Source organism: Dermochelys coriacea, chromosome 27 (genome assembly GCF_009764565.3).
Source record: "Dermochelys coriacea isolate rDerCor1 chromosome 27, rDerCor1.pri.v4, whole genome shotgun sequence".
Lineage (NCBI taxonomy): Eukaryota > Metazoa > Chordata > Testudines > Dermochelyidae > Dermochelys > Dermochelys coriacea.
The window spans coordinates 8,195,207-8,218,658 of record NC_050094.1 but is presented as its reverse complement, the minus strand read 5'-3'; the positions used below and the strand labels follow the sequence as shown (position 1 = coordinate 8,218,658).

General features: G+C 53.9%; 1 protein-coding gene across 14 annotated transcripts in view; it reads left to right on the top strand.

Moving 5' to 3' along the window:
* RUNDC3A (RUN domain containing 3A) overlaps window positions 1–23,212 on the top strand; it is a 28,225-nt gene extending 5,013 nt beyond the window's left edge. For 2 of the 14 annotated variants that reach the window (XM_043503480.1, XM_043503479.1), the window contains exons 2-13: window positions 210–366; window positions 2,913–3,178; window positions 9,462–9,577; window positions 9,987–10,120; window positions 10,531–10,616; window positions 11,252–11,341; window positions 16,206–16,286; window positions 18,273–18,438; window positions 18,968–19,125; window positions 19,470–19,598; window positions 21,063–21,169; window positions 21,993–23,212. In XM_043503480.1, the coding sequence (XP_043359415.1) occupies window positions 3,114–3,178; window positions 9,462–9,577; window positions 9,987–10,120; window positions 10,531–10,616; window positions 11,252–11,341; window positions 16,206–16,286; window positions 18,273–18,438; window positions 18,968–19,125; window positions 19,470–19,598; window positions 21,063–21,169; window positions 21,993–22,135 (1,275 nt within the window). In that variant the 5' untranslated portion in view covers window positions 210–366; window positions 2,913–3,113 and the 3' untranslated portion in view covers window positions 22,136–23,212. The other 12 variants (XM_038385312.2, XM_043503482.1, XM_043503483.1 and 9 more) reach the window with 12 other exon arrangements.
* The last annotated feature ends 240 nt before the right edge of the window (window positions 23,213–23,452 follow it).

Here is a 23,452-nt window from a genome sequence, read left to right as displayed (position 1 = left end):
TCACAGGCCCTGACTGAGATCAGAGCTCCAGTGCGCTAGGTGCAGTACGTACACAGTGAAAGACCCTGCTCTGAAGAGTTTCCACAGAAAGACCTGGAGAAGGAGTATTAAGAGCAGGGACTGTCTTTTTGTTTCATTTGTACAACACCTATCATAATGGGACCGGGTCCTAGGGGCTAGAATATTTCATAACTGTCTCTGCTTCACAGACTGGGAAGAGACTGTCCCAAGGAGCTTGGCATTGAACCCAGGCCCTGTGGGTGCCAGGCTAGTGCTGAATAGCAGTTCATTTTCTCTTGGCCTGAAAAGCTTTGATGACTTAATCAAAGCTTGGGAACTGAAGTCTGCGTCCTATCCATGCTGTGAGTGAGTAACCCTTGGGTGTAATCCACGCCTTCTCTGTGTGGAGGGTGAGGGAAGTGGAGAGTGAGCAAAGAGGCCATTTCCGCCTGCTACCGCTTAATTTCCAGTTCAGCCGTCCCTGTGTGGAGTAGCTCCTGTTCTCCACGCCACGCAGACCCCCAGGGCTCTCTCGTTCATATTGTCTGACTTAAATTGTGCCTGGAATCCTTATTCAGCCACGTGCATGTCAGACTGGGATTTGCCCCTTGAGGAATTTGGATTCCTTAGTCATTCCCTCCATGGTCAAAAGTGGGCCAAGGCTCCAGCATCTGGACTCCTTCTTATTCAAATCCCATAGGAGTCGAGACTTGGGCCTGACGGATCCTAGCTCCTAAATGAATGGCTCAGGCTGTTGGCCTGGAGAACAGATGGATGGGCTTCGTTTACCTACCTCCCACGCCCCATTCATGAATAAACTCTTCTTGAGCAACAAAAGCGCCACTTTCTCATTCCTTTGACCCCCAACATCCCCAGCCTTCTGGAGAGAGGATCCTGCTCCCCGGAAAAGGCTGGGCTCCGCCGGGGCTGATCCCTTCCATCCTGGGAAAGGGGCATGATGGACCCTGGAGACCTTCTCTCCGCTTCCCCCAGCACCCCATCCTCTCCCCAGCCCTGCCTGTGGGCTGTCCCTTCCTGCAAGCGCGTCATGGGAAGGGGGCTGGCCTCCCTACAGGGGGGAGGGCTGCTTTGAGCATCAGCACCAGGGAGAGCTCCCTTTCCTTGGGTTTTCGGAGCCACGCCATCAGCAGGGGGAAGAGCTGGGGGTGGAGCGGATTTTCGGGAGGAGGAGGAGGAGGTGGGGGGGGGGGGAATATTCTGTAGCCAGCGGAGGGGGGGGCACCGAGCTTGTGATCTGGGGGACAGAGGAGGGGGCTTGTCTGGCGGATCCCGTCGCCCCCGGCTCTGGATGGAAGCGAGCTGTATCCAGTCTGCCATGGCTCTCGGGCTCTCCTCCAAGAAAGCCTCTTCCAGGAACATCGCCGTGGAGAGGAAGAATCTCATCACGGTTTGCAGGTGGGGGGGGGGGCTGCGGGAGGGGAGGGACGTGGGATCCCCCCTGGGCAGCTTCGGGGGGGGAGGAGGGAATGAGCTGGGGGAAGAGGTGGAGCTGGGGGAGGGGGTGAGATGGGGATGGGGGAGGGTGGGTGGGATCATCCTAGGTGCAGCTTGGAAGCAGAAATATGCTCCCTGGATAACTGAATGAATTTTTTTTTTTTGTGGGGGAGAGGGGCTATGGGGGGGGCTGAAAAGAGAACTGGAGAGAAGGGAGGGTCTGAGGAGGATGCAGATGACTGGCTGGAAGGGGTGTGTTACTGAGCAATTACTGGGGGGGCTGTTGCAATGGGGGGGCTGCAGCTGGGGGGAGGTGATAGGGTGCAGTGCTGTGTATTAAGCTATTGACTCTTGGGCACGGGGGGGTGATTGATTACTAATTATGGGGGGAGGGGATGATCCAGGATGAACAAGGGAGAAAAGCAGCTTGTAGGAGGAATGGGGTGGGGATCCACTTGCTGTTTTGTACCCCCCACACCCCAAGGGCTGGGTTGGGTGAAGCCAGGACCCAGGTTGGGCTCCAGGAAGTGACGTCATGGCAGGCCTGGCTCAAGCATGCGGGGGAGGGGAGGGGGTTGTCATAGCAACACCCTTTCTGGAGCAAGGACTCTGGGCTGAGCCCTGCCCGGTGTGGGGCAGTGCCCCCCTTGCCCCGTGTTACTGCCCTGCAGCCCTCGCTCTGCTGCTGTTCCCTGGGCATGGGAAAGAGGGAGGGAGGTGGCCTGCTAATGGGCTGCACCCTGGGCTGGCCTCTTTCTCCTCGCTCCCCCCCAGCTGGGCCCTGGGCTATGATCGGGTCCGTAACGGGTCCCAGTTGGGTTTCAGGGTGAAGTGACCCGCCTTTATCCCAGAAGGAGGAGGGGGTACAATTTTCTCCACTTGGAGCCTCCTGAAAGTGCCTCCTGCCCTATGCATGGTGCTGGGTGACCCTAAGGACCTTCATTGGCATCCATCACCAGTGCCCACCCACCCGCACGCACCCACCCCACTGCAGGAGGTCACAGCTGGTGCGCCGGGTCAGCAGCCGGTCAGGCCTGGAGAGCAGGATGGTCCCTGCTGGCCTTACCACGGGCCCCTGCCCTGCTCCGGCTGCTGCACTGGAAATGGCTAGCCCCTCAGAGGCCATTCCTGAGGCCAGGCTCCCCTTGTCTTCATCAGCAGCTCTGGACCTACATAGTGGGGGGCTTGACTCAATGCTGTGGGGGCCAGTCCCTGGTGGAGAGATGGGGCCCATAAGACGACATGGGGCCCAACCGCACCATCTCACACCAGATCCCTTCCCCCAGCCTTGGTAAAGGGGACAGGAAAGGCTTTGAAGCAGTCCAGGCCCCACTGATTCAAGAACTTATTTTGTGGGGGGAGCCCCCTGAAGAAGGGATGGCTTTGTGAACAGCAAGGGGAGGGCGCTTTTCCCCACCCCAGCAGTGCTGCTGGTATCTGGTCTTGTCTTTTTCCAGGAGCAGAACCACCCAACCCTTCTCTGGGAGTCTGCGAGGGCCATTTCACTGTCATTGGGGAGCGGCTCTGCCTGTCTCAGCAGTGCTCAGCACTGCGGTAGCTGAGCCCCTCACAAGCTTTACTGGTCCCTGTGAGGCTGGGCAGTGCTGTGCTCCTCCTAGTAAAGATGGGGGCACTGAGGCAGTGAGCAGTTAAGTGACATGCCCAAGGCACAGGCAGGCTGCAGCAAGAGCCAAGAAATGAACCCAGCTCTCCCAAGTCCCAGGTTAGTCCCCTCAAACAGGACAATCTTTCTTGCTTCCTCCCTGCTAATCCCACCAGATTTTCAAGATGGGCTTTGCACCTAACTGGCAGTTGCTTTTGACAGGGACAGTTGCTCATTGTTAATACCATGAATGGCACAACTGCTGGACTGAGAAACATCTTGCCTGGGAATGCTGCGATCACTAACTAATGGAGCATTGAGGTGGATGCTCCTGAATTCCAATCCAGGCTCTGACTCTGTTGTGCTGGGGGACCTTGACCTTTCCTTGCCTTTGTTTACTCATCTGTAAAATTGGGATAATAAAACCTGGACCCAAATGTTGTGATCTGTAGCCCTGGGAGACAAGTGCAATAGGAGGCGTCGGGGTTAGAGTCCAGCAGGGTGTGATCCTTGTGGTTTGATGGATTTGCCAAGTAGTTCCCTCTTTACAAAATGTGCATGTCTGGTGGTAGAATGTGTCTGAAATAATCATCTGATGGTGGCTGAAGAGGGGAATATCCGGCTAGTGCCTACTGAGCAGGGGACCAGGGCCAAGACACAGCCACTGCGTTGGCTTTTAATGGATCCTCATGCAGGCCGTGGGTTGAATAGGTCACCAGGTGGAGCCATGCTTTCTTACTGGGGTCCCTTGTGGTCACATGGGTAGGTGACCTATGGTGTACCCTACTGGGCTCAGTAGCAGAGGGCGCTGAATTAACTGATGGCATATGAGAAAGGAGAGAGAGAAGCCATCTGCTCCCACAAGCCATGTGGCTCAGGAATAGATTCTTGCTCTGGGATGCTAGAGAGGCTGTTTGAGATCTGTTTGGATCAGAACTGAGTGTGCTACTCATGGTGAACTGCGTGGAGAGGCTACCAAGCAAACTTGGATAGGATCTGTAAAAAATAGTGTAGCTCATTGAAGAAGAGACTAGGAGCCCTTATAATGTAAATATATAATAAAATAAAATAAAAATATATAATAAAAATATAAGCCCTTATAATAATTTATATTATAAATAATAACACGATAGCAACATCAGTGTGGTCCAGTGAATGAGATACTGGCCTGCTGGGAGCCAGAAGGCTTGGTGTCTAATCCCAGCCCTGCTACTGTCTATGTGATCTTGGGCAAGTCATTCCCACCCTGTGTCTATAAACTCCCTGGGACCAGGGAATGGAGTCTTTCAACAACCCCGTGCACTGGAATTCCAGTTAAGGTCTCCCAGTGCTATTGGGGTGTGTGTGTGTGTGTGTGTGTGTACATACTGCAACAGGGTCGGGCCAGATGGCTACTGGAGAGTGATCCTATTGGGATCCAGGAAGTGGGCTGGCAAAGCCCACCCACTACTAAAGGATCTCCCCCCCCAGCCTAAGAGGGGGATCCACAGGACCTGGACACCAAATGAGTATGGGGGACAACTAATGAAATAACAGACAGGAGTGTGATCAAAGGGTCAAACAAAGGGAACCAGATGGGGATACTGAGCAGAGAACCCTGGACAGCGCCCACTGCTCCTCAGAGGCAACAAGGGAGTCAGTGGACGCCGCCCAGAGGAACTCTGCATGAATACGTGAACAGACAGGAGAGTGCTAGAAGGCAGATATTAGCCCCAGGTTAAGTAGATCCCTTTCCCTGGGTAAGGTAACAGGGAAGGTTCCAGAACAATCATGAACTTTCTGGAAACAATTAAGACACAGGCTGATGAGAACACCTGCAGCCAATCAAGAAGCTGCTAGAATCAATTAAGGCAGGCTAATCAGGGCACCTGGGTTTAAAAAGGAGCTCACTTCAGTTTGTGGTGCACGTGTGAGGAGCTGGGAGCAAGAGGCGCTAGGAGCTGAGAGTGAGAACGCGGACTGCTGGAGGACTGAGGAGTACAAGCATTATCAGACACCAGGAGGAAGGTCCTATGGTGAGGATAACGAAGGTGTTGGGAGGAGGCCATGGGGAAGTAGCCCAGGGAGTTGTAGCTGTCGCACAGCTGTTCCAGGAGGCTCTCTAGACAGCTGCATTCCACAGGGCCCTGGGCTGGAACCCAGAGTAGAGGGCGGGTTCCCCCCAAATCCTCCCAACTCCTGGTCAGACACGGGAGGAGTCGACCTGGACTGTGGGTTCATGAAAACAGCCAAACTGAGGGCTGCTGTGAAGCTCCAAGGCCAGCAAATCCCCCAATAAGTGCAAGACCCACCAAGGTAGAGCAAAAAGAAAAGCAGTACTTGTGGCACCTCAGGAACTTTGTCACAATACGTACTACTGTTGAATGTTTGAGTTCAATAGCACAGGACCCAGGACAGAATCTCCAGGCTGCCACTGTTAACCTTTGCCCAGGATGAAAATTGGCCCCTTATTCCTGATCTGCTTTCTGCCTCTGTGACAGTGTTGGAACAATGATAATACCTTGCCTCACTCCAACACCCCATTGATGGTCCTTGTCCAAGACCTTTTGAAAGCCTACATCATTTGGGGCAACCAGTTCTCCCCTCTCCACTGCTTTTATTAAGTTGGGGATTGGTCCTGCTTTGAGCAGGGGGTTGGACTAGGGACCTCCTGAGGTCCCTGCCAGCCCTGATCTTCTATGATTCACACAGTCAATGGACTCCAAGAGATGTCAGACCCACTTTTCTTTTGCAGAAACGGAGCTGGTGAGATCCAGCAAAAAACTTCCCTCTACTCATGCAGACTGTCCCATTGGCATCAAGGGGGCTACTCACATGCTAGACATTAAGTGCCTACTTAAGTACTTTGCTGGGTCAGGGCCCAAATCACTCATCCTGCAACTAGATCTCTGCAGCTGGCTCACTGACACCAACAGGGCCCATGTGGGCGCAGGTGTCTAAATTACTCCATTCCCTGGGAGGGAATAGCAGGCTGTTCTCTGCAGGGCTGTGTGCTCCCACAGCTCTGATGTGTAATTACAGGCTATCGCTACCAGTCACTTAACATTGCATCTAGCTTCTTGGAGAAGTGGCACCTTATTTTGCTGCTTTTACTAATGTCAGTTTCTCTGAGTACCATTTCTCCCCCCTCCCCCCCCCCACCATGAGCACTAGAGAAATTTGGTTTGATCAGCTCTGGCTTGGGGGGCTGGTGTCACAAAGGATGCCCTGATTCAGCAACACAAGCGGCTGCCTCCAGCAGCGTGGCCAAGCAGACTGAGATGAAAAGCTCCATTGTCCAATCCCGTTAGCCTCTTTATTTCCCCCTGATGTATTCTAGCTGTGGTGAAAGGCTGCCTGACATCCTCAGGCTGGAGTGGGGGTGGGGGAGAGACAGGAGGGGGATCTCATGGGGTGGGAAAGTCCAGCCCCCATGTGAGATCAGGATGACACTAAGCAGCACCCTGAAGAAAAGCACAGGGCCATGAGACTCTGAAAAGGGTGGGTCGAGTGGGCTGGGCTAAAGAGAGCTGGGTTCAGGTCCCAACTCTGCCACAGCCTCCTTGGGGGAGTCACTCCAGCTCTGTGCCTCCATTTCCCCATCTGTAAAATGGGGATTAAGAATATTCCCCTCTTCTGCCTTCTATCGGGCTAGTTAGTCTGTGAGCTTATTAGGGCAGGGCCTGTCTTTCACTTTAAGTCTCTACAACACCTAGCACAACACAGCCCTGATCTCCCCTGGAGCCGCCAGGTGCTGCCATAATACAAATAATCATTTTCCATAGGAAACTGTCTGAAGGGGAGGGGCTGGGCTGGGTGGTAGGTCACTTATTTGCATTTTACAAACTACAGATTTCCAGTAGGTAAAATGTCCAAGTTTAAAGTGTTGTATGATTAGCCTTTGGAACTCACTGCTACAGGATGTCAGCTAGGTCAGTGACTTAGTAAGATGGGCTTTTAAATGGGTAAGAGTTGCAGCAGCAGGACAGTAGCTAACATAAAAATGGCAGCAAGGGCACCCTGTACAGCCCTTAGACAGCATAAGAGAGCCTAAAGCACGAAATAAGCCTCAAGCTCCTCAGCAGGTGGGTCACTTTTACTGTCCCCATCTGCAAATGGGGAAACTGAAGCACAGAGCGAGGAAGTGACTTGCCTAGGTTCATACAGGGACAGAATGGAGAATAGAACCCAGGAGTCCTGATCCCAGTGCCCTATTCTCCCCACCAAAGCATATTTTTCCCAGAGCTGGAAACAGAACCTAAATCGCTTGACTTTCAGTCTGTCTCTGATCACTAGACCATGCTCCCTTCCAAAGCTAGGACTAGACCCTCGGAGCCCCAAGTTCCAGTCCCCTGCTCTATTTCCACCCACCTCCCTCCCACGTACCCACACACACACTGTCTGTGCCCCCAAACCAGTCAATCTCCCCCTTGCAATATCCCTTTGATTCAGTGTCTAATTGACACCTGTCTAGCAAAAGCCCTTTGCGGGGTTTGAAATGTCAATGATACCATCTGAAACCAGGAACAACTCCCAGCCCTGCTCCTCCGCTCCCCCCAGGGGACTCGGGCGTGATTCCACTTACTCTGTGCTGAAAAACAGGGCCCTGAAAAGGCCTGAGGTCAGCTGGGTGCGTAGGTGTCTGAAGAGCCGCTTGCATACGGCAGATGTCTCAGTGCGGGGAGAAGAGGCAAACAGCGGGGTGGGGAAAGAGAGCTCCTGCTGGCACAGCTGCATTTGCAGCCCCTGGCCTCCATTTGCAGGTGCCCATCAAGAGTGGGCTAATAGTGTGACTCATAATAATCATAGATGTGAGTGAAAACTATGAGGAGTCCTTGTGGCACCTTGGAGACTAACGCATCTGTTTGGGCATAAGCTTTCATGGGCTAAAACCCACTTCGAAAGCAAACGTCTTGGATGCAGGACTCCTGGGTTCTAGTCTGGGCCCTGGATGGGAGAATGACATAGTGATAGGGGGAGACAGGGGTGCAGCACTCCTGAGTTCCCTTCTTCACCCTCACTGACTTCCCCCATTCTGTGCCTCAGTTTCCCTATCTGTTAAATAGGCCTCTTTAATTGGAGGCCTAATTCATTAGTGACTGTAAAGCACTTTCCTGAGGGATCCTGAGCTGGAGATGGGCATGGGCTTATCATATCTGTCCACGGGAGAACATGCTACCTCTGTCCACATGCAGATGCTGTTTAATAGCTTCCTCACCAGGGAATTGCACCACAGATCATGAAATCGCATCATGGCAACAATGGATACGCAAGGAGGAGGCTGTGTGGGGTTGGTGTCCCAGGGTGGATGCTCCCCGATGGAGATTGTGAATCAGTGTTCTGCAGGGCTCCATTGTGCCAGGAGCTGTACATGCACATAGTGAGAGAAACCCGCCCACAAAGTGCTTTCAGGCTAAATGGACAAGGTAAAGGGGAGAAGTTCCACCTCCTCATCTGGAGTACTGTGTCCAGTTTTGGGCCCCACATTACAAGAAGGATGTGGAAAAATTGCCCTCCACTGGACATTTTCCAGCAAAAATGATTAGGGGACGAACACATGACTTATGAGGAGAGGCTGAGGGAACTGGGATTGTTTAGTCTGCAGAAGAGAAGAATGAGGGGGGATTTGATAGCTGCTTTCAACTACCTGAAAGGGGGTTCCAAAGAGGATGGGGATCTAGACTGTTCTCCGTGGTACCAGATGACAGAACAAGAAGTAATGGTCTCAAGTTGCAGTGGGGAAGGTTTACACTGGATATTAGGAAAAACTTGTTCACTGGGAAGGTGGTGAAGCACTGGAATGGGTTACCTAGGGAGGTGGTGGAATCTCCATCCTTAGAAGTTTTTAAGGTCAGTCTTGACAAAGCCCTGGCTGGGATGATTTAGTTGGGGATTGGTCCTGCTTTGAGGAGGGGGTTGGATTAGATGACCTCCTGAGGTCCCTTTCAACCCTGATCTTTTATAATATTCTAGAGGGAAGCAATAGTAGTCCCTAGTTCTTGTATCACACTTTTCATCAATAGAGCTCCAAGTGCTTTACAAAGGAGGTCAGTATCATTACACCCATTTCACAGATGGGGACACTGAGGCACAGGGAGCAACTTTCCCAAGCTCACCCAACAGCCCTGGGATTTAACCCAGCTCCCATGACCCCCAGTGGAGTGTTTTATCCAATAGGCCACACTGCCTCACCCAAGGTCATACAACCAGCTCAGTGGCAAAACTAGGAATAGCACCCAACTCTCCTGAGTCCCAGTTCGGTGCTGGAGCCACCAGATCATGCTGCAGAGCTGCTTCTCCTTACTACCTTTCAGAGATTCTCCCTGAGGGTCCCCAACAGGAAACTCGTGTCTGCCTCCCCTGCATACCTGTCTGTGATTTTTTTTTTTTTTTTTTTTTTTTTTCCTCTCTCCCTCTCCGGTAGATTTTCCGTGAAGACCCTGCTGGAAAAATACACCACGGAGCCCATTGACGATTCGTCAGAGGAATTCATCAACTTTGCTGCCATTCTAGAGCAGATCCTGAGTCACCGCTTCAAAGGTAACGGTGCATGTGCTTGCATGGACTGGCTGGGCTCCCTGCAGGGCGTTCGGATGTGTGTGTCTGTGCATGTGTACATGTTAACGCACTTCTGCAATAGGAGACCTGCCTACAGACGCACCTACCGTAAGCACAAGTTTGTACATGTCTGCTTCTGTGAGTGTTTGTGCACATCTGTTGCATGCACATGTGTGTAACTGTTGGACGCATATTTGTGTGCAATTGTCTGCATCCAGGTATGCAGATGTTTACTCCTATTGACTGTGTTTGTGCAACTTTTATACGCATGCATCTGCTACCGAGGACATCTGGGGCCTCCAGCATTGGCCACTGTTTAAGCCGGCTGGCCCCCTGGACTACAGGGACCTCTCCTGGTCACAGCCCAGTCTTCTCCTCCTCTCTGCCCCAGGTCCCGTCAGTTGGTTCAGCTCCGATGGGCAGCGCGGCTTCTGGGATTACATCCGCCTGGCCTGCAGCAAGGTCCCCAACAACTGCATCGGCAGCATTGAGAACATGGAGAACATCAGCTCTTCTAGGGCGAAGGTCAGGCAGGGCCCCAGGCAGCTGCTCCCCTGCTGTCTAAGCCAACACGTTGGGCGGGTCCCATCAGGGGAGTGGGGAAAGCAGCAGACACATGGGAAGGGCAGAGAGTCCATCTCAGTGGGTCTAGCAGGGTCGCTGGGCCAATGGGCCCCTGCCACTCCTAGGCAGCCTGGAAATGGACACCAGCTAATGGGGCAACTCCTGTGCCCATGCTTTCCAGAAGGGTCTCTGTCTGCTGCATTTTTAAGGGGATGGTCACAAGACACTAGCTTGTGCCCAGAGACTATAGTGATGGGCACCCTGTGCTGGCTGGGTGTCGGTGGGAATAGATAGATTGGGTGGATGGATGGATGTTGACAGTAGAGGCAGGTCCTCCTAACCACCCAGTGCCTTGGGCTCATCTGTCACAGGGCCGGGCCTGGATCCGCGTGGCACTGATGGAGAAACGCATGTCAGAATACATCACCACTGCCCTGAGGGACACCAGAACCACCAGGTGAGCAGCTTCTGCACACAGCAGCGTGATGTCCCGCTGGTGGGGTGCAGAGAAGCTGTTTCTCCCACAGCCAGGGCGAGACCGAGGGAGCCCAATGTTTGCCCATCTTGGGGCTGCATTAGTAGGAAGAGCCTACGGGCCCCATCCACAGAAGACTGTAACAGGATGGGCTTCCTGTGGAGGCTACAAATCCCCATCATACGTTGCTGGCCCTTGGTCTGAGCAGTAGGGTTGCTGTGTGACTCGCGTTTCCCAGCCTTGGGCTAAAGGAGGACCTTGCCCCTCACTGGCTCAGTCCACTCCTTACCTGAGCATTTTCATGAGCTCCCGTGCTCCCATTCAGGAGGGTTGCAGGCACCTTGCCCTGTGGCATGCAACACAGGGCTGCCTGGGGGCATGGTGTAGTAAGAACAGCACCTTTTGCATTTACAATGGCTTTCACAAGCCAGCGCAAGGGCACAGGCATGAGTGAGATCTCTGGGGTTCATATCACAGTGCTTGGCTGGGTCTCCAGGGCAAGGCCATGTGTGAGTGGACCAATGCCAATGAGACTCTGTGGAGCTCGTAGCAGTGGGCAGGTGTGGGGGGGGCATGTGTGGAGTTGCAGGGGTAAAGGTGTCTGTCCTTCTCCGCAGAAGGTTTTACGACGACGGGGCTATCATGCTGCGAGAGGAGTCCACCGTGCTCACTGGTATGCTGATCGGCCTCAGCGCCATTGACTTCAGGTAGGAGCACCTGAGAACAGTTCCTCTTGAAGGGGGGCATGATGGCAGGCTATAAAATCATGACTGGTGTGGAAACAGTGAATAAGGAAGTGTCATGCAACACAAGAACAAGAGGTCACCCAGTGAAATGAATGGGCAGCAGGTTTAAAACAAACATAGGGAAGTACTTCTTCACACAACACACAGCCCACCTATGGAACTCCTCGCCAGGGGATGTTGTGAAGGCCAAAAGTATAACTGGGTTCAAAAAAGAATTTGCCATTAAAGGACCTATCCTCTATGAGCTTATTAGCCAAGATGGTCAGGGACACAACCCCATGCTCTGGGTGTCCCTTAACCTCCAACTGTCAGAAGCTAGGATTGTCCAACAGGGGATGGATCACTCAATTGGCTGCTCTGTTCATTCCCTCTAAAGCATCTGGCACTGGCCACTGTCAGAAGACAAGATACTGGGCTAGATGAACCATTGATCTGACTCAGCGTAGCCATTCTCACATTGAATCAAAATCTCAGAGGTATTTTTAAAGCACCCATTGCGCAATACCTAGAGCAGTGCTGAATGACCACCTTAGAAAACCCAGAGGGAGACAGACCGACCGACAGGGACAATGCACATTTCTCATATTGAGATCCAAGCATTTTGTGTTCAGAGCCAACTGGGGCTCCTCTGTCAGGGCTAAAGAATCACACACAGACCCACTTTCTACAAACACCAAACAAGGGACTTCATTAGAATTACAAAAACCAATCAGCCCCAAACCTACATTAAAAAAAGTTAAGGAGGCAAAGAAGTTTGCCAGTTCAACCTTAGTTCAGCCCCTTTGTGTGTATGTATTAGGATAGTCTTTAATGATGTGATTTCAAGCTATTTTTCCCACAGCACCCCTGGCTCATTCAGTGCACAGGCTCATTCAGTGGGTGACATCCATGTACTGCATCCTATTCAAACCCCGCTCTGAAGACAGCATTATTCATTTCCTCCTGGGCGTTTTGCCACTAACGCATCCGAGTGCTTCACTAGTGTTATGCTCCCAACACCCAGGTGGGATGAAGGGTGGTGTTATCCCCGTTTTACAGATGAGGAACTGATTTGCACAGGCAACCTTAATTCTGGCATTGCCTAATATTTGAGTGCTTGACTGTGTAACTTTAACTTTAATAATGGTGCTCCTGGTGGGGAGAGAAATCAGGAGTGGAAGTTGGCATGGGGGACAGAGGCTGGGACTGGGAGCCAAAGGAGGGAGACGGGGACTGCTTGGGAAAGTGATTGGGAACCAGTGGTGCAGATGGAAAGAACTGATGGGGCGGGAAGGAGACAGACGTGACACCCCCATGGGTCATCAGCAAGTGAGAACCATTAGATGCACCACACAGATCTCTGCAACTTGAGTTAACAGAGTAGCTGACAGCAGTAGTAGGTTGTTATCCTCTCTGTGGATCCACACTATAGTGAGATGGGAGAATTTCCCAGTGGGTTTCACAGATATTTGCTGACAACGGAGGAATGGTGGGACTCTGGGATCTTGGGTTCCATTCCAGGACCTGGAGGGCAGTATGCTCTAATGGGCACAGACTCTTCTGCCTGTCCTCCCCCCAAGCATGACCCCATCTGCCCCATCCTCTCCATGTCCCTGTCCTGCCTGTTCCCCACCCCGACTCCTTATCTCTGTCCATTCTCCTCCCCTAGCCAATCTGTCTCCACTCCTCAGGCTTTCCATCCCTGTCCCAATCTTCCTGCCTAGCACGTCCTAGTCTCACCCCTCCAGGTTCCTCGTCCCAGTCTCCCCCCAAGTCCCAGTACCTGTCCCCTTGCCCAGCCATTCCCAGTTTTCTTCCCCAGTTCCTTCTGTGCAGTGTGTTTTGCCTAGGCAGTCCTAATTCCCTCTCTCCCAGCACCTCATCCAGTATAATCTCTCTCCCTCCTTCCACCCACCCCCAGCCTCCAGTCACCGCCACCCTCCCACACGTTCCCAGTCCCCACTGGCTCCCAACCTTCCTCTCTGAGGTCCGTGTCTAATCTCCGTGTCCTGCCCTTCCCCCCACAGCTCCTTGGCCCAGTCTCTTTGCCCAGCCAGTCCTAGTTCTTCCCCCTTCACCGCAGATCCTTGTCAGATCTGTCTTCCCCCACTCACCTCCTTCCCAAGCAGTCCCAGTCTCCCTCTTCTTGCTCCCAGTCTCTGTCCCTGACTCCAACTTCCACTCCTGGTTTCTCTCTTCCCTGCCCAACCAGACTGCCATCCCAGCCAGGTTCCTCATCTCCCCCCTCCATGTCCCAATCCACCCCACCCATCCCCTCCCTGCAGGTCTGGTTCTTGTCCCCTACCATGCTCCTCTATGCTTGGGGCCAAACAGGAGGGTCTCTGAGAGCACAAGAGAGCTTGGCTCCCTGTCTCAGTTCAGAGATTCCAAGGTCAGAAAGGACCATCTCATCTGACCCCCTGCATAACACAAGCCAGGGAGCTTCTCCCCAATAATCCCTAGAGCATAGCAATGGTCTGGAACCACAGCTGCAAGGGTGAGGAAAGTCCTGCAGCCCTGCCTAGCCCAGGGCTGGAGCAGGCCCAGCGCGGCTGGAATCTCTGTGGAATTTAGCTGCGCCGATCTAATCAATCTATACGCCGCATGCACAAATGGCACTTTGTCAAAGGCTTTTCACTGGGCCAAATATGGATGGATTTTCACCGAAGCAGCAAAAGGTCCATCCCTGCCACCGGGGCCCATGGCCCGGCCACATTTCATGTCCCTGCTCCAAAGTACAGGGTTGTAAGAGCTTTTCAAAGAGGTCACCAGGATTTTTTTTAATGGGGGCAAAACCAACATATTTTCCCCTGGCCTCATTCTTGGAAATGGCTGAACGGGTCTGCCGAGAACCTTCCAGCCTCGCTCCTGCCTGGCTTCCTGCTCCGGCCTAAGGCAAGACTGAGTGTCCTCAGACCTACGCTGTCTCCTATTGCATAGCCTGCTAGGGAATGTTGGTCTGAAGCAGCCGTAATCTTCCCCCCACCCCACACATACACACACACACTGCCAGTGCTCCTGCCCCACCCCTACAGCACCCCCTTTCAGGGAGAGGCTGGTACTGCAGTAGCTGGGAGCTCCCCCCTCATTCAGTGTTCTTGCACCATCCTCTACACTGGGAGAGGTTTGGGTGTGTTGCACAGGGGCCTGTTGGTGTCTGAGCAAAAGCTCTCCACTGTTCTCTACAAACAGTTCCTGTCTCAGACCTCAGAGTAGCAGCCGTGTTAGTCTGTATTTGCAAAAAGAAAAGGAGGACTAGTGGCACCTTAGAGACTAATACATTTATTTGAGCATAAGCTTTCGTGAGCTACAGCTCACTTCTGTAGCTCACGAAAGCTTATGCTCAAATAAATGTGTTAGTCTCTAAGGTGCCACTAGTCCTCCTTTTCTTTTTGTCTCAAACCTGACACACTCACTACACCTAATACACCACTTTCATGGTATCAAAGGGTAGTGTGTGAGGTCTTCCCTGAAAGCCTGTGACTTGCCAAGACTCGTAATCCTTGTGAGTTTGTGTATGGGTGCCACCCTCCAGGAATGATGTAACTTCATTGAAAACTATGCATTATGGGCTTGGAGTAGAAGTTAGTCAGCGGGGAATCCAGTGACGGCCTATTCAAACAGGAGGGGATTGTCCCCCATTCCTGGTCAGCCAGAGACCTAATGCAAGGTTCGGTTGTCTATCCTTGCCTAGAGCAATCAATGGAAAACCACCAAAGCCAAATGCAAACAATCCAGACCCCCATGGAGGTAAAAAGAAATAGTAGAGCCAACGGGATCACGCTGCCTGTCAGTAAAGACAAAAGGCTGGCTTGGTGTATCACAGGGTGGACAAATTTCAGAGTAGCAGCCGTGTTAGTCTGTATCCGCAAAAAGAAAAGCAGTACTTGTGGCACCTTAGAGACTAACAAATTTATTAGAGCATAAGCTTTCGTGAGCTACAGCTCAATGCATCCGATGAAGTGAGCTGTAGCTCACGAAAGCTTATGCTCTAATAAATTTGTTAGTCTCTAAGGTGCCACAAGTACTGCTTTTCTTTTTAGGGTGGACAAAGACCCTCTGCATCCATTCAGTGAGGAGACCTCCTCTTGAGCAGAGTGTTTCACAGAAGATTGGATCGTGGGTCCTGGGAAGCCAGTCAGCTCTGTGGGACAAGGGGGAGGAACCTACTGTATTAACTAGGAAAGGGAGTTATTCGTAAGTGTGGGCACTAGTGCATGTTCTGTGATTTTTTTTTTTTTTTTCGTGTATGGTAGCCATTTGTTTCTCTCTCTGTGTCTCTCTCGTTCCCTGGTGGAACCTCTATTCTTTCTTAAATAAACCTTCTTTTGTTTTCTGATAAGTGCTGCATGACATTCAGGAGCAGCGATCTAAGGTTAAACTGGGGTACACTGTTCCCTTGGGGGCAGAACTGGGATTTCTGTGAGTAACCAGGGGTTGGGTGTCAAGAGGGCTCAGAGACTGGGGTGCACTTCTTGTGATAGGGCGGGGATACACCAGAGGAGAGGGCTTGAGTGCTGACCGGCTGGTGATATTGGGCAGCTCCAGGCATCTGAATGCATCCGATGAAGTGAGCTGTAGCTCACGAAAGCTTGTGCTCAAATAAATTTGTTAGTCACTAAGGTGCCACAAGTCCTCCTTTTCTTTTTGCGGATAGAGACTAACACGGCTGCTACTCTGAAACCAGAGAAAAAGAGGGTGACTCTCACTCCTGGGTACCCCAAGAACTGTGTCAGAGTAGAGTTAGAGCCACAGGAAAATGTTTCCGGCTCTGACCCCAGGAGCTCTGGGGGAGTGTTGATCAATTGGTTTTGCCTGAACTCCTCTTTCTCATTGTGTCTTTCAGTTTCTGTTTGAAAGGGGAAGTAATGGACGGGAAAACCCCTGTGGTCATTGACTACACCCCGTACCTGAAGTTTACACAGAGGTAACAGCTACTGTATCATCCACCCAATGAGCCATCTACTGTCGGTGGGGGGGGCACAGCACTCAGCTCCCATTAGTGGCACCGACAGACCCAAACCGGGGTCAGGGCCCCATGATGCTGGGTGCTGCACAGATGCCTGGTAAGACAGTCCCTGCCCCAAGGAGCTTACAATCAAACGGACAAGCGGTGGGAGGGGAAAGCAGAGGCCCAGTGAGTGGAAGTGACTTGCCCACAGCAGAGCTGGTAATGGAACCCAGGTCTCCCGAGTCCCAGATGATGGTGATAGGCACTGGACCATGCTAAGACCAGCCTCCGTCTCCTATTGACTCCAGGTGGCTTTGTTGTTATGTAGATGGATCTGTACAGCCCTTTGCCCTCCCACTGTGCATCATTGCACACGGAGGGGATGCTGCGTCCTGACGCCTGTAGCTATCAAAGCCGACAACCCCTGCCAGGAGGGTCTGCAATTGTGTAACTGCATCATGCAACTAAGAACCCCCAGACTTGTATTTACAACCCAAGACCTACCCTGTCATGAAGGATTCTGGGTAATGTAGTCCAGTTTCCTGTTCCAAGCACCCCATGCACTCTCGCTAGGGGGCCGTGAGAAGACACGGTGCCTGTTGCTACAGTGCTGTCACATACATCTACCTAGCACCTAGGAGAGGCGCTGAAGAGCAGGTCAGTGAGAATTGCAAACTGAGAGAGGGTGCAGAGAAATAGTCCCATGGGGTCGAGAGAGAACAGTTGGATTTCAGCTTGGAAAAATGAGAGCTGGCATGTTCCAGGGGGAAATGATCCAAGACTGGCATTCAGCAGCCAGGAGAACCATGGGAAAGAGTGATGCAGAGAGAGCACTAGGGGGTGACAGAGAGCAAAGGGCAAATTAGGAGATTCAAAGCACTATGACAGCCAATATGCTTAGGGTGACCAGACAGCAAGTGTGAACAATTGGGACGGGGTGAGGCGTAATAGGAGCCTATATAAGAGAAAACCCCAAATATTGGGACTGTCCCTATAAAATCGGGACATCTGGTCACCCTAAATACTCTTTGGGACAGGGACTTACACAGTGTTTGTACAGCGCCTAACACAAGGGGCCCTGTCACAGCTGGTCCCTAGACATAACGTGATTATTAATCAGGCCAATGCTATTTTGGGGTGTCTGGAGGCAGGAAGGTGATAGTCCCTTGCTGGAGGGTGCTGGTGTGATGTCACTGGGCACATAGCTCTGAGCACTCCATAAACTAGAGCCACGGCAGGGATTAGACGGGCCAGAGGAAGTGACTTAGGGGCAAGGCTGAACTACGGGATTTACATTTCTATCACGTGGCCATGCTTCACACGGCAGCACCTCTGGGGTGAAGGAACCTGCCCACCACTCAGCACAGGCCAGCGAGAGGAAGGAAGCAAAAATGCCACCAGGGACAATGGGGCAAACCACTCGGAAAAAGTGCCACGAGATCTTTCCCATGCGTGCCGAGCCGTATGGACGCGCTGGACAGCTCCCCGCGCAGCACGCTGAAGGGAGCTCAGTCTGGCCCTTGCAGGATGGCAAAGTGCCAGGCTCTGACCCTGTTGCCGTGATTCCATTTACTGCGCCAAACTGCCCAGAAGAGGCACGTTGGGGCTAGAACCCAGGGGTCCGGAGGTTTGGCTCCAAAACCCAGCTCTGATCTGCTTGCCACAAAGGAGAGCTCTTATTAGCTGGCAACAGTGCATGTTCTTTAGCATCTCTTTGGACCCCTCAACGCTCTCACTCCCTCTCCAGTCCTTGCCAAGCTGTCCATTCAGGCAATTCTCCTGCTGCCCAGGGGAGGAAATCAGCCCAGACAATGACTCGGAGCCATGCTGTTCTCTGAGTTTCATGCCCCCTCCACTCACTGAGCCTCGCTCCTGCTCCCAGGACACCCCTGACCCTCCCACCCCAAATTGGGGCAGGCAGAGAGCTGCCTTCTCCCTCTGAGCCCCTGGTTCTCTGGACAGCTATGATTACTTGAGCGACGAGGAGGACCGGAGGAGCGTGGAGAGCAGCACGAGCGAGGAGAGCTCCCCTGAGCACCCCTACCAGCTGCTGGTCACTGACGAGGACAGCTGGTACAACAAGTGGCGCAAGATGGAGCAGAAGTTCCGCATCGTGTATGCGCAGAAGGTACCCGGGCATCAGGCTGGGGCGGGGCCCCCGCTGCTCCCTGGCGGTGAGGATGGGGGGGGTTGGTTTTGAGCCTCCCTCCTAGATATGTGGGGCTGGAAGGGACCTCGAGAGGTCATCTTGTTCAGCCCCCTGTGCTGAGGCAGGGCCAAGTAACCCCGGGGGAGCCCTGGTGCTTCCTGCATGGCAGATCCTAGAGCCAGCAGCACCGGTGACCTTGACCTCCCCCCGTGTCCACCTGCTCCTTCCCCATCCAAATGGTGCTCACCCATCCCTTCCATGCATGGTGCTGGGGGGTACAGCTCCAGCCCTGCTGTCTGGGGTGAGGGCTGCTGCCCCAGAAATGCTGCAGCCTCCCCTGGGGTGGTCCTGGCATGCATCCTCTATCTGTCCCTGCTGCCAGATCCCTCCCCTGGCAGAGCTGGGCTAAGCACAGTGTGCCACACCCATGGGTGTGCATCCCCAGGCCCTGCCCCCATCTGCGAGCTCACTCCTGCCCCGCAGGGCCTGATCCCTGCCTGTGCCCCAGGGGTACCTGGAGGAGCTGGTGCGGCTCCGGGAATCCCAGCTGAAGGACCTGGAGGCGGAGAACAAGCGTCTGCAGATGAGGCTGGAGGAGGTGAAGGTGCAGAACCAGCTGGAGAAGAGGGAGCTGGAGGGCGTCATCCTGGAACTGCAGGAGCAGCTGTGAGTCCCTCAGAAAAAACCCTGCCCCATGCAGGGAGGTGCTCTCTCCTCCCCTTCATCCCCCAAGCTCCCTCTACCCCACACTGGGAAGGGCTCTCTCCTCCCCTTCTCCCCACCCCTCCGGTCAGCTCCCTCTGCCCCACACCGGAAGGAGCTCTCTCCTCCTCTCCCCCACATCAGTTCCCTCTGCTTCAGAGTTCCCACCACGCCTTCCATGCCACATTGTATGTGGCTGCTAGCCCTGCTAGGAGGCACATAGGGCTCTGTTGTGTTCCTGGCCCCGTCTCTTGGGGCAGGCCCTGGCCTGCTGCGCATCACAGCCTCCCCTCCTACTCTGCCTCCAGGACGGGCCTGATCCCCTGTGAGAACACCCAGCTCTCCAAGGAGATGGCCACACCGCTGGTGAACCAGTGGCCGTCGCTGGGGACCCTCAATGGGAACAAGAGCGGGTCGGACGCCAAGCTGTACAGGAGGTGAATCCCCAGGAAGGAGAAACAGAGGAGCCGGGTCTGGGTGGGGGCAGTGTGCAGCTAGAGGAGAAGCTCGGGGAGGCAGGGGCTGGTCTGTATGAACCTCCCATCGTCAGATGCTGCCCTGAGCCTTCTGCCAAGGCTGCATGGGTGTGCAGGGTTCCCGAGGAGATGGGGCAGTTGGGGCTTATCTTTCCAGCCCTGTGGGGCCAAAGTGCGTGTGTGTGTGTGTGAGAGAGATCTGACTCCATGGCCCTGAAGCTTGTGTAAAACCCTGCTCCCCCGGGGAGGAATTGGGGAGTGGGGCCCAGAGCCAGGAACCCCATCTCCTGCCAGCAGAGGGGAAAAGTGGCATCCCAAACCAGGGGCCTGGCTGGTTTGTTCCAACATCCTTCCTAGCCTGGGGGTAACTCAGGGGCTGGTCTAGCCATCCACGGATGGAGGCCGAGGGGCTTGGAGCCTGACAAACACCAGAGAGAACCTCCAAGATAGTTAAGCCAGATGGAACCATTATGACCATTTAGCCTGACCTCCTGCAGGACATGAGACCCTCGCCCGTGAGAGGTCTTCAAGCCCATATCTGGTGGCTAAGCTGGAGCCGAGCTCTTAGAAAGATTTCCAGGTTTAATTTAATGACTTCAAGCAATGGAGAATCCACCATGTCCCCTGATAAGTTGTTCCAGTGGTTAATTATCCTGTTAAAAGTGTGTGTGTGTGTGTGTGTGTGTGTGTGTGTGTGTGTGTGTCTAAATGGTTAGACAATGAGAAGCCTGGAAGGATGGATGGTCAGACGGCAGGAGGGAGGAACCTAGCAGGATGAATGATCAGATAAGGAGGGGGAGAGGAGCCTAAACAGAGGTGTGGTTGGATGGACAGATGTGGGGTGAATAGGATAAGATACTCAGCTTGGGATGTCTCTCTTCCAGAACTGGGGCCATCCTCCCCACCCCAGCTATGTGTTGCACATGGCCCTTGCCTCTCTGGGAGGCTGTGACTGTTTGCTGGGGGCGGTGGGGTTGGGAGATTGATAATCTCACCCTCTGGACATAAGTGCTTCCGCTCCTGTTAGTTAACAGGGATTGGACAATAGGGCCCAGCTGCACTACGGTGACTTACTGCCTGAGAGCCGCCCCACTGCAGCCTATGGGATTACAGCCATGCGTAAAGTTAGAGCATGTGCTTGTCTGGATCAGGTTCCCAGACTGCTCCCAGGCCAATGCAACCCCACCAGGCGCAGTGGGGCCCCACCAGTGGGTGGCTGGAGGGACTCCAGAGGCATCTAGCCCACACGGCTCCCAGCGCACAGGGCTCTCGGAGAATTCGCAGTGCACGGTGGGATCCGAAAGGCCCTCTGACGCGGTCAGCAGCAGCAGCAGGAACTCCTGCGGGGGGACGTGCCGGTGGCGGGGTTTTGAATGCTGCTTGGGCTCCGCCAGGCCGGGAGTAACAGGGCGCTGTCTCTCACAGGCACAGCTTCATGAGCACGGATCAGCTGTCGGCGGAGATCAGCCTGAGCTCAGATTCCCAGAAGCTGGGGGAGGGCAAGCAAGAAGGAGAGCCCTGGGGGCCATTGGGTAAGCCCACGGGCCCGGGGAGCAGGTAGGGTGGTTGGAAAGGCTAGCCACCTTTGGGAGGGCTGGGAGACAGAAGTTATCTATTAGTAGATGCCTGGGGTTGGAGGAAGACCCTAGCACCTGTTCAAATGTGTACAGCTGGGGAGGGGCAAGTAAGAGAGGCCTGGGAATTTAGAGGTGAACCTGGCAATGGAACCCAGGCATCCTGATTCCCAGCTCCTTGATCTAACCCCCAGGCTGCATTTTGCAGTGATCAGCCACCATGGAGCTGGACAAATTTAGATGGGAAATAAGGTGTACGTTTAGGGTAATTATCCATTGGAACAACTCACCGAGGGTGGTGGCGGATTCTCCATCCCTGGCGATACTTAAATCCAGACTGGATGTGGTTCTAAACCATCTGCTCTTGGAATTCCTTGGGAGGAGTTTTTCTGAGCTGCGTGACGCAGCTCAGAAAAGGTGATCACAATGGTCTCTTCTGGCCTTGGTCTCTATGAATCTGTGTTTACTGTAGGAGGCTGGCTTGGGGCAGTTCCTGTAGGATGTAGAGGTTGGAGCCAGGGGAACTAGGAGTCAGGCCTTGGGGGAGCGCTCCCTGGCTTTCAGAGGGAGTGGAGTCTAGTGGTGAGAGCAGGAGACTGGGAACCAGGGCTCCTGGGTTCTAGTCCTGGCTCTGCTACTGACTTCCAGTAGGATTTTGGACAAGTCACTTAGCACCTTGTCCAATCTCCCCCAAGAAAAGTGCACAGGATTTTTGAATGGCCTGGGTTGGGCAGGGCCCCTGCTCTGACCTGCCCTCTTTCCATTCGCCTCCACCCTGCAGGGAAGGACCCCACCCCCTCCATGCTGGGGCTCTGTGGCTCCCTGGCCTCCCTCCCAAGCTGCAGATCCCTGGCCAGCCTGAAATCTAATGAGTGCCTGGTGAGTGACAGCAACGAAGCCAGCCCCGCCCACAGCCCCAGTTGAGACGTAGTGCGGCACCACTCGTCTTGGGATCGGCGTGTCCCACTGGGGAGCCAAGAGGCAAACCAAGGAGCCGCCACCATCTCGAACCAACGGGATCAATGCTACAGGCGCATGGACCTTACTGAACCTCTTGAGGGGCTGGGGCAGCCAGCCCCACCCTTGCCTGATTCGCTGCATCCTTACAGACGTGGGCCCCATTCCTACCGAGGGACGCTTAACCGAGTACATAATATCCTAAACTCGTATGGAGCTGGAAGGATCCCAACGCACTTTGTGAAATGTGCCACATAGAGCGGGGTCACTGCACCTGACTGCAGAAAGGCAGCCACCTCTGGGATGGACCAAGGCAGCTGTTTAACCACCGTGCTGCACAGCAGCTGACGGACAGGGAGTGAAGAAGGATCCTGCACCTGACTGAAACTGCAAAGAGGGGGGAGGAGTTGGGGGGGCCCAGGACATAAATCCTGCATCTGGAGCTTTTGCTTGGCTGGAAAGGGTGAGGAGTGGAGGCAGGGTGGGGCACTGTCACAGAGCTATGGCCTCCCCTTGGGGCATGCCCTTGACAGTATCCCACCCTGGGGACTTTATCGCTGCTGTGCAACCAGCTGATTGGGACCGAGATGCCTCCTCCCATCAGGACGCTGTATGGCCCCCTAAGCACATGAGAAGCTCAGGGCAGGTCACTTGGGGGCTGGAGAGGGAGACTGTGGGGCAGGGGAAGAGCTGTCAGCTCTCACCTGCTTCCTTCAGCTCCTGCACTGCAGTCACGGGTCGGATGCTTTGGCAAGGTGGCTTTGCAGCCCGAGGGGCTGTTTGCCCTGTGGAGGTGAGACCCACCCCCCCAACCACTCCCTCCTCCAGTTCTGCGTGCCCCGTCAGGTCCGGCTATTATCCCATCACCCATGTCCTATGTGTAGGAACTTGCTGCTGCCATGTGTGTCTCGCTCCTGAGTACCCCCATCCGGGGCAAGTTGTGCACCCTTGGCGGGGGAGAATACCCCCACTACACCCCTGACATTTTCTAGCCCCGGCTGTGGGGAGGCCCTGTTGAAGCAAACAGACAATAAATGCAGCTATGAGCTGGGTGTGATCTGGAGTGAGGTGGGCTGGGTGGGGGCTGATCACAGATTCCACAGTCAGTCTCCTGTTGTTTTCACTGTCGATGCGACCCACTGGTCAGTGCCCCTTGGTGCCTGTACGTCTCTTACAACCCCAGAGAGACGCGTTCTTTAGCTCATAGCATGTGCTTGGAGCGCTTCAGGGCAGGTTCAGTCACTGGGCTGTTGGTCATCACAGATAGAGCTAGACGCCCACACA